A 10,976-nucleotide genomic window follows, 5' to 3' on the forward strand; every position below is an offset into this window, starting at 1 on the left:
TCTAGGGAAAGCCCTATTTTGATTTTGCAAGCTTGTCCATCATGTGAGCATAGTTGACATTAATTTACCAGCTTGTTTTGCAATAATTAATGGTTCCCCTTTTTTTCTGAGAATTGTGGATTTTCTTTCACAGGATTGGGAGTGATGAAGATACAGATGGATCAGATGAATCCTTAAGCTTGGAAGATCCTTCAGACACAGCAGTGTCCCGCAATTCTATGATGGAGAACCGACGAGAACAAGTTTCTGCTGCCACTCCAACTTCTTCCACCATTGCCAATACCACATCAGTGATCTCCCCTGCTGCTGCTGCTGCTTCCTCTCCCCACCAGCACAGCCTGCCAGCAGCTACAGTGGAAAAAGATGGTGATGTATCAGAAGCAGATGGAACGCAAGAGATGGCCAGCACAGCAGATGGTTCACGCGGATGTGATGGCAGTAGCAGTAGCACAGATGTTGGTAAAAAACACATCGAAGATGGGGTTGTGATGCAGGTTAATGGAGATTTGGGCAGCACACAGGAGGAGGAGGTGCCTGTGGATATAGGCGACCTGCCACCATCTCTTAATCTGTCAAACCCAGTGAGTTCTAGTATCTAGTGAGGAAAAAGTCACTATAGTTGTTGCAATAAATTTGTTTTGTTTTTTTTTTGTTTGGTTGGGACTCCCCAGCTCAGCTTTGCTGATATACTCATGTTGACATTAAAAGAAAATACTTTTCTACAAGTGCTGATCAAACCATTTGTCATTTTATTCTTCTTGAGAGGGTCCTTTCATAGCTGGTATATTTTCATATCATGATCACAGGAACTTGTTGAACAGAAACGTGAGGAAGAGAACAGAACAACTGGTATTGAAGCAATAATGAACTCAATGGACGTGGGTCAAGAGCTGGCTGGTGATGGTAGCGCTTTGAAAGAACCTGGTAAGATATTTGTGCTTTAGCCATCTTACCATAGCTGTGGTGGTGGTGGTGGTAAATCTAATTTAAGGTGTGACTTTTCTGCTAGTGACAGAACGTTTAGTTGAAGCCACCGCCTTAATGCTCTGATTTTGATAAGAAGTGGTTTTCATAAATGTTTACATAAGAGTAGCACTAGGAAATCAACATTATCAGGCATGGGACACATAAAAGATTGGGCAAGAGCTTGAACATTGAACATCTGGTCAGACTGTCTCATGCTTTTATTCTAGGACGCCCTTGTTTGCTGATGATAGAAATTCAACATATGTTCATGTGCTTTTGCAGAGTCATCTGGTGCACCCCAGGAGCCGTGATTTCCAGCAGTGTTGGAAGAGGACTGCATCACTCATATGATGCATTCATGTTACAGATCTGTAGTCTCGCTAAGCCTAGAACAGAACCTTTTTGAGTATTATTAATCTGGGGGAGGGAAAAGGGCTGAAGCATTATATTCATCATTTGGTTGCTTAACGCTTCATTTATTGCAACATTTATATCATTTTTGCAATTGTTTTGTTTGGTTTGGTTTTCTTTTATGACAGAAGACATTCATTGTTTGTGGTTTGGGGGACGTGTTTTGCTAGTGGAACCAGCACTTTTCCATACAGCTGTATTTCTGTAGATGACTATGAGGTGAGCTATGAAATATGCATCATAGTCCTTGATATTGTAGCATTATTTTTCCATTTTGTGGACAGGACAAGCAGTCTTGTGAACATCTTAATCCTTAGCTTTAGATACAAATAGTAACAACCAGCAACATGCATGAGGATATACTTTTTTCTGTAACCATCACTTCCCATTAAGGAAGGAACACAAACTATTCCAAAAAGCTGCCAGAACAAATAAGTCAGCTGATGTGTCTTTCTTTGTGACTGCATCATGTAACTGTGCATAGAAAATGTGCTGAATAGACTGGGATGACAGACATTCCTTTTAGGCAAACACATCCATAACCTTATGTTGATAGTTACAGAAAATGTGGCCTTCATCCAGCCTGTCAGGTTGTATGTTTGCTGTGAATTTATTATGTAAAGGCTGTTGTTAGGAGTGTTTGGGTCTTGTTTAGGTTGGGGTAGGGGGTTGTTTGTTGTTTTCTGTTTTCTCATTTTTGTGGGGAGAAGATAAGCAAGATCAGAATAACAGTTGCTTTGCCAGTTAGGAAAAATACAAATTGAGTTGATTTGCTCACAGTCAGTTACTTCTGCTCAGTGTAAATAATGAAGTGGTCATTTAAGACATTGTCACAGTCACATCACACAGTGACTTCAAGCTTTGAAAAGCTCTTTGTATTGCTTTTCCTTAATCTCATTAGCATTCCATTTGTGCTGCTTTTCGTTCTGTGTAACTTGTCAGTTATTTGCTTGAGACTGTGTGTGTGTACACGTAAGTGCACAATAGTTTGCACTGGTGCATACACATTTTCATGTATGGTAACAGCGTCTATTACTACTAACGTCTATTAATATTGCATTTTATGCAGTCAAGTCCAAAAAGCACACTGCTGATCTTATATTTTTGGCAAGGAAGAGTGGGGGAGGGTTGCATGTGGTCACAAAACTGGTACCATGGACACAGGGTGCTGACAACAGAATTTTGTACATTTCACTCATACCAGATCTTACATCTTTCCCCTCTCGCCTTTTTTAATGTTTTTTTTTTTTCTTTTGGAATGTTTTGTACTTAAGAGTGGCACTTTAATCAACTTACAGTTTAGAGAACAAGATTTCTGTTGAATAATGGCCAAAGGTATTTTGTTTTTCCTTTGTAGTTCTGTGTGATGTGCAAGTGGGAAACTAACATTTCACTATGTTTGTGACAGTAGTTAAGGGAAGGCTTACACATAATTTTCAACTCATCAAAATGTTAATGTGTGTTAAAGGTATGAAGACAGTATTTTTATCTTGCTTTGTGCTAATATGCAACAGTGACATGGCAGCTGGAATTTGATGAATTAGCGCTGGCTTAAAAGAGTTAATGATTACAAAATGAACAATAAATCCACGGTGTTTAACATATCATTTGTGATAGATAAGAGGATTTTCACATCTATGGTCCTCCATGTGTCAACCCTCATGCCAGTCTGCCAACTCTCTCCCATTATCGTGTCAAGTTGACTGAAACATATTTTGGGAACAAATAGACATGGCAAATATATATGATCTGTGATACTACACCAGCACATGATTCAACTATGAAACAGATGGTGCTGATGTTTCGGATGTTCACAGCAAAAGTTACTCTTTGTTGGCACAACTTTACTGGAGGATTGAAACAGTAGGAAAACTGATTCAAGGTACACTCAAAATTTGAATTGCTTGTGTTGATATCGCCACATTCAGTCTTTTCTTTTTACATGAAAACTAAGGGAGATGGGGGTTACAAAGAAAAGAGTTGGATTTCTTCACAGATCTATAGTCTGGCAAGGAGCTATCTTTAAAAAATAATCCACAGAATTTTCAAGTTTCCAGTTACATGTACCAGTCCTACATCTGTGGGATAGGCATACATGTTTATGTATTCATCTGTACATGTGAGAAAGAAACAATTTATGTTCTGCATAAAATTCTAGATCAGAAGAAAGATGAGAAAATTTGTGCTGTACTAGTGCCTGGTAGAACTAATAATGCTTGTTTGTAGCTGAATAGCAGTTGCTAACTGACTAGCACGGATGTTCATATCTCTTTACCAACTTAGTAGTGGCCAGAAAGTGTACAGAGTGAAGAGGCCATAATGACATTTTATGGATTTAATAGTACACTATATAGCCATTATCTTGATAGATTGACACACATACAGCTGTCAATCTTCAGTTTTAAATGAAGGAATACAGACAACACTTGAGTACAATGAGAATCAAATCTTGCTGTAGGTGAATGCTGTCTCTTTGTTTGTCTTTCAGTGTATTAGAAGACATTCGTTTTGTTACTTCTCATTTCGCAAGGTATGTGCATGTACACTGAATAAAGCCAAACCAGCTGGCCAGTTGGGATAGCCCATCAAGTATAGTTCTTCAAAATGTATTGCTGTTAAACTAATGGTTGTGGCTTATTTCAATGTTAAATCTTCAACAGTTTGTATGTTATGCACTTTAATTTCTAATGTAAAATATAATAAGTTTTTGACAAAGCTTTGAGGCTACAGGAGTCCTCTATAATAAACATAGTTATTTTTGTCAGATTCACTAGTGGCACTATAAAAATGCTTGCATCAAATCTTTATGATATACAAGGAACTGGAACAAATGCATCTTTTTCCCACCATTTTATTTCACTGATAATTCAACAATTTGTACCTGTTACATTTGCAGCAGTTAGTGTGTGACAATTCCTTTCAATTGTACGATTGCAAACAAGTTGAAATAAACTATGTATAAATCAAAAATAGCTAAAACTGTCATCCAATTCTGTGTCTGAAGTATAACATCTAATCTACTTGATGATGTAATTAATAAATATTTAGCTGTGTTTATTAAAATTCTGAATTAGCAATATGGCAAGAACATGCAAATTTAAATTTTCCCCATCTCCAACTTTTTTTTTAATATATATATATTTTTTTATGGGAAGAGAGAGTGGGGGTGGGCATGCAAGTTAATGGCTCTCTTGAGTGTTTGGATTCTGGTCATGTTCTTATTAGTGATAAATAGGTACATGTATTGGTATTGTTATCTTCACTGAATGTTCATGTTACCATCCAGCTATGGCACTGAATAATGAACTCTGTTACCAATCTTTTTTTTTTTCTTCACATTTTGTTGTCAATCAGGGCAGTACTTCTGTGACACAGTTATCCCTACTGTTTGACAAATATTTGCTTTATTTTCTGTGCATATTTGCTGGTGTGCCAGCAAATTTGCCAAAGAAAGAAAGTTGGGAATTGAAAGAAAAAAGATGATTCATTGCAGAAAATGCGTTATTTTTTACGGCAAGAATTGGGAAACAATAATGATGAAAAATGAAATTCCTGTAAGATTTTTACTTGACTGCACTCCTTAGATCTGTTTGATGCTCTTGATTTTATTTTATGTGCTTATTTAACTCATGGCTTTTGCAGTGGGCGATTAGTCTACAGAGATGGTTTATGCTGTGTATCACATTGACAGCAAAGACTGTACATAAAGTAGAATACACACTTTTCGCGCTACTGATTATGCAAGTGTCCATAAAGTTCAGTGTGTACTGACATAGATATTTGAAGAGGCTGATAAGGTAGTGTACATTATTTGCTTGTGAATGAAATTAAATACTGCCGTAATATGAAGACGCATTGGAAAACGGTATCGTATATTATAATTAAATTTTAGTTTAATAGCAAATGGTATTATCTAGTGCTGTGTGGCATTATGTAGCAAATTTTATAATTTTTTTTTTAAGTGTTGGTTAGAATTAGTCTTAGTTGCTGATGAGCCAGCAACTAAGTGTACTTATTGATTTGGGGAACTAAAGTATAACTCAGCACAGTTGATCTTTCGTTCAGAAGGGAGGAATAGTCTATTTCCAAAGTGTTTCCAAACAGGCAAAGCGCAAAAGTAAGTTCAATGATAAGTATTTAATAATAATAATAAAAGTTTGAAAGCGAGAGTGCGCCCACCTTAGAATTACAGTACAGCTTATCACATTACATGAAGATTCATAGTAAAAATCAAAAGTATTAAACACATCTCAAGAGTGCAATAAAGTAAAACATCTTTCACATAAAACACCAAGGACTTGAGACAGGGGAGAACTCGCTATGTCACTGTGACTTCAAAGATTTTAAGATGAAATTAGGTACTCCTTTCTACTCCTCGAGGAGCATAGTGCTGCAACAACACCTCTCCAGAGACTCGGTTTAGGGTCCTTTCCCTACTGCCTCGTCTATGTGCTCCCCTCAACCACAGGTGCCGGTCAAGTGACGATTTACGGACTGGCATCCTAAGCCTCACACTCTACTGATCATTTTTAAGCCTGCTTTGCCCTCCCAACTCTCCTCTTCTCCTGAGGGCTCCATTCATAGTTTTCTAATGTTTAATATATTTGATTGATGCGCCGTACGGGAAAGCCCTGACAAAATACGTTCTTTGTGTTGTCAGACGGTGTGGGTGTGACATTGAGATATCTGAAAATATTTTCTTTATTACAAAGTTCAGAAAGCAGAAGTGTAGATTTGTATTATCTACAACAATGAGCTAAATTAAAACTGACAAATTCACACAGTTTGTTTCCAACTTTGCGAAGTTAGGTAAAGAAGTTAGGTATCTGATCCCAGGTGTTCTACAGCAGGTATATGGCACCAAAGAAAGGAGCAAGCTATGGTAAGTAAATGGGTAGATTATCTCCAGAACTGCTTCCCGCGACTCAGTCTTAATGTATCACACGTTTCCTATCTTGTAGACCCGCTGTTTTCAGCAGGTGCTGCGCGTACCCTAGGAGTACGCAGCGACATAAATAAGTACACTCCATTATGGAAATAAATACTTTTATGAACGAACTTACGCGCGAGGAGTGTCCGTGGACATGCTTTCGCCTATTAAGGGTGCAGTCGCGGAAAAGGTTGAGAATCTCTGTTGTAGATTAGACGGATTTCTGCTCAGCCGAAACTATCTCCACCACCTATGGCGTAGATAAATCGTTGACCTTCAGAAGAGTCCCACTGAAGGACGTTGTCCAGCCTGCATCAAAGGTAATACTCTTGGAGTCATACGTTTTCATGCAGACTTTCTGTCCACTTTTTAGTTCCACAATCGCATGACAGGTGGCGCGACTGCCTGCAGCAGCGTGGGTATGGGCAACTCGACAATCATCAATGATCACATCGACTCTAGCAATTTCCTCAGTCGAACATGCTGTGGCCAAAAAAGTGTAGATTCCAGCCACTGGCGCTGTGAAGATTCCAGTCGTTTTGTTGTAAGCGGCTCCGTTGTTGGTGATAACGTGATCAGCGATGATGACTTGGTCAGACGACAATGTAAATTTTTTATTCACCACAGCATGGAACGCCACGACCTTCTCAGCCTTTTCTATTAACATCAAGATCGATACAACTATAAAGTTCTGCTTCACATATAAAAGACAAGTTTGACAGAGTATAAGAAATGAGACAATACTTGTAACTTGTGAGGCTTTAACGAAACTTCAAGCATCAATAGCTGTTTTCTCATTAAAAGTTTTCTTGATGTGTTACTGAAGCGCAATGTATCTATGGAACACTACTGTATTATGTATCTATGTTTAATAGTATATTTATATAAATATGCAAAACGTAAAGTACGGTAAAGATAATAAATAGAATGATACGAATTCCGATAATATAGGTAAGAATTGTAAAACAAGAAAATAAATACTACAGCAAAATAAGGTCAAACATATTTCTACATAACAGAATTAAACAGGTTAAATGTTCAATGCCCTAAATTTGTGATGACGGCAGAGATGTGCGCCGTGCGGCCTTATTTTTCATACCATCTTATCCATGGATGAAAAAGTCCCCATTTGTAAGTTGCTTTGTACGCGCGCGCATGATTTAGGACCAATTATCTACCTTTTCATTCTCGTACTGTATACGTCTACCATCGTTTCGAGTGTCGCCATCTGCTTAGTAACTTCTTATTCTTAAGTTTGGTGAAAACCTCACAACAAGTAAAAAAAATGTATGGATTATAAACACCCGATACTACAAACTGGTTTTATAGCAGCAAATGTAAATCTGAGAAAAAATAAGGGGGAAAAAAGCACGAAAAAGACTTACTAATGTGTGCTGTGAGCTGCTCCAGTTTCCCTGCAAGTGATGCCTGCTCATTCTTGATGAGTGTGGTACTGCTTTGGAGTGAAGATATTTGGCCATGAGAACTTTTTAGCACTGACAACTCGCGCTGAAGAGTGTTCAGTCCTTCCTTTGACAGTTTCACATCTTTTTCAAGCTGAGACAATGCCATGGTCTGGCCCTTATTTTGAAGTAGCTCGCCGACTTCTTGCTCCAGGACTATAAGCTTTGCCTGTGACGTAGCACAGTCCTCGTGAAGCTCGGAAAAATTGTCATCTTGTTTTTTCCCGTTATTAAGGAGTTCTGAAATCTGTTCTCGTAAAGAAGACATATCGTGGTACAACGCGGAGTTCGACTCCTTCACTGAGGTCACTTCCTGCTGAAGTTTTGTGTGCTTGTCGCGCACTGCTCTGTAGTCCTTGTTCTGCTGAAACATTAGGTTCTGAAGGGACAGTAGCTTGCTCTGCAGATCTTTGTTTTCATTCTTCATATCGTCCATCTGTGCTATAAGACTATCCACCTTGTTGATCAGTGTTCCAACCTTGTTGTCCATGTTGTTTGCATTTTTCATGCTCTCTGTGATGGCCCCTTCAGCTGATAATGGAGGACATATTTGTGTACCATCTGAGGAACAGCTCTCATCGGGACCGACAGCGCCGTCAACAAAACATGTGTTCTTTGTGCTGTTGTCATTTTGCGGAGAAACTACGGAACCCATGAAGTCTTGCACAATGTTGTGAGGCGAGATGTCCTCGTTCTTCGTGTAGACTACGTACTGTGTATGTGTGGCACTGCCGAGTCGCCTCTGCAAGTCGTGTACGGCTTCGTCCTCTAGTAGACCTGCCTGCAATGTTTGGAGAGGTACCGACGAATCTCGGGCCGACGACACGATGCGCTGGAGGTTTTCGTATCTGGCAGCAAGAGCTGTCTTCTCCTCGAGTAGTCGTAGCTGGTGCCCCCGCACTATAACCTTCAGGTCACTAAGGCATTTGTCTCTCGCTTTCACCATCTCTAGCAAGCCGACAGAACAGCGTGCGTTGATGTCGTCTTCCAGCGCTACTCCTTGTTTTTCCAGTTGTCTTTCTTCCTGTTCCAGACGAGCCAGTATGGCCGTCACAATAGAAGCCTGTTTCTCGGCCCTGTCTTGCACCTCGTCTCTGAAAGATGGTTGCCCGGAGGGACTTGTAACGCTGTGACTTTTGTTATATCTGTCGTGGAGAGGTCGGCACTGCTGGCAAATATTTTCTAGACACTGTGAGCAGTGAACGATTGTTTCTCGACCTTCCTCGCAAAGGTCACAGGCCACTGTTGACATCTGGCTGTTACTCTTCTTCTCACAAACATTTCTCTGAAACAGTTTTTTTTTTAAGCTTGCGTTGTTTATCGTTCACAATTGTCAAAATTCAATTTGAGCAGTACGGCAACACGTTGTGTATGATACTAAATGGCCTCTGACAGAAAGTTAATTAGCTCACAACATCAAAACATTTTAGACTGTAAGGCAAGCTAATAACAGCAATAGTATTATTTTATTAATAAAAATGCTACATATTATGTAACACCTTGGTTGTTATAAAGGTATAAAGGATTGGTATTTATATGCACGGATTACTCTTTGTATTTCTTATCTCTGTAAGTTAGACACAAGCATGCCGGATGTCCTTTAACCTCCCGCCCTTTCACTTGGCCTACTGTCGGCGGGGGCAGTACAACTGACTTTGAACATAACATGGATATTGTAAGACCCTACAGTCTCTATGTCAGACTGAGAGCGATGCACACGCACATACACAAGCACACACTTGCATGTGCACAGACGCACCGCGGTGGACTCCTGAAACCTTGGATTTGACCGGGTGACTCGATGCGGCCACGTGATACTAGAGAAAATGTGGCGGGAGGTTCTCAAAGATTCGATGTGGAAGGGCATATAAACAGTCGAGGTTAGCGGGATAAGGAGCGCTTTTCTTGGGTTTCTCTGGTGGGGACGAAATAAATGACAGTTTAGTCGCTGAGTATCTGTTTAGTTCGGTGCTATCTCGGGCTGAAATTCATGTGTGTTATGTGGAACTGTTTTCATCCTCTCTTTCTCTCTTCCATTCTATGGGGGAACAAATAATGCATCTTCTTACAATTAAGAAAAGTATTTTTTGTTGTGATGTGATTTCTTGTGCGACTGGCTCACCCCCGTGTAACCACGAAAGGGAGATGTGTGTTTCCTATAAGTCAGTTAAACAGTTAATTCATCTCTATTAAATCAGTCTGTGTATGTACGTGTGTGCGCCCGTGTATGTGTATGTGCATATAGAGGACTTTTTGTAAACGCTATAAGCTCTGCCGTTAGAAGGAAGTATGTGCGTTAGAAATGCTAATTCATATTATTTGTGTATCCTATCAAGATATAAGCTCTAAGAATTTACAAATTGATACACCATTCAGCCACAAGTGTTCTGCATTAATTGTCCTTATGTTGTCCATAACAATGAATAAATGTACACCTAAATTACTCAGCATTTAATTCCTTCCGCGTTTTTCATTTTCTCACCTGAAAATCGGTGAAACCAGGAGATGAAGCAGTTGACACATTTCGACAGACAGGACAGATGACAGTTGTCACAGTATCTTCTATCCTTTTATCGTCGACCCTGTAAGTCGCTCTTTGAAATTCGTCGCCCTTTGCACACACCAACATATGCACACATACACGCAACCACACACACACAGCATATATATGAAAGTAGACGCGCATGAAGCGATGGTCATAAAGAAATAATGAGCTCGAGCGAGTCATACTCTCAACCCTGTGTCACTAAGGACAGTTAACTGAGGCGGCTAAACCCTGCAATATGTTAGGCATAAAACAATGTACTGTTGAAATTGTAGCTCAGCTGACATGCCACGTACACAGGAGAACGAGTAAGCCCAACTTAATCTGTATATTCGCAGACAATTACCTTGAAGAAGCCTCAACCCTGAATGTACTGTTATGAGAAAATTGTTAGATTAACTCAGCTGACATGTCACGTGCACAGGAGAACAAGCCCAACTACCTGAACTGGCACGGCATTAAACAAAAACAAACTACCTGAAGGCTAAGCAGAGATGTGAGACACAGCGAACACACCGTATGGTGACATGACAGCAACGCTGGGCCCTTGTAGGGCTCCAAACAAATGCTGCACTCCGTATGGGTATCCTCGTACGTGCCACAAGTCGCCATGTTTTAAAAGTAGTAACGAGGGCAGCAAACTTTTTTATCAGAAGGAAAG

General features: G+C 39.7%; 2 protein-coding genes across 4 annotated transcripts in view; one reads left to right on the forward strand and one right to left on the reverse strand.

Moving 5' to 3' along the window:
- The window catches only part of LOC112558468 (pericentriolar material 1 protein-like), a 30,651-nt gene extending 26,302 nt beyond the window's left edge, over nucleotides 1-4,349 (forward strand). For all 3 annotated transcript variants that reach the window (XM_025228903.1, XM_025228905.1, XM_025228904.1), the window contains 3 exons: nucleotides 134-581; nucleotides 807-924; nucleotides 1,249-4,349. In XM_025228903.1, coding sequence (XP_025084688.1) covers nucleotides 134-581; nucleotides 807-924; nucleotides 1,249-1,277 — 595 coding nt within the window. In that variant the 3' untranslated portion in view covers nucleotides 1,278-4,349. The remainder of the gene's footprint in view (nucleotides 1-133; nucleotides 582-806; nucleotides 925-1,248) is intronic.
- A 613-nt stretch (nucleotides 4,350-4,962) lies between these two features.
- LOC112558470 lies at nucleotides 4,963-10,949 on the reverse strand. The gene is made up of 4 exons (XM_025228909.1): nucleotides 10,793-10,949; nucleotides 10,253-10,381; nucleotides 7,693-9,055; nucleotides 4,963-6,964 (listed from the first exon to the last, which is right to left on the reverse strand). The coding sequence occupies exons 1-4, from the start codon at nucleotides 10,925-10,927 to the stop codon at nucleotides 6,558-6,560; spliced, it is 2,034 nt and encodes a 677-aa protein (XP_025084694.1). The 5' UTR covers nucleotides 10,928-10,949; the 3' UTR covers nucleotides 4,963-6,557.
- Between the last annotated feature and the right edge of the window lie 27 nt (nucleotides 10,950-10,976).

The sequence above is a fragment of the Pomacea canaliculata genome, linkage group LG3 (genome assembly GCF_003073045.1).
Source record: "Pomacea canaliculata isolate SZHN2017 linkage group LG3, ASM307304v1, whole genome shotgun sequence".
NCBI classification, from domain to species: Eukaryota; Metazoa; Mollusca; class Gastropoda; order Architaenioglossa; family Ampullariidae; genus Pomacea; species Pomacea canaliculata.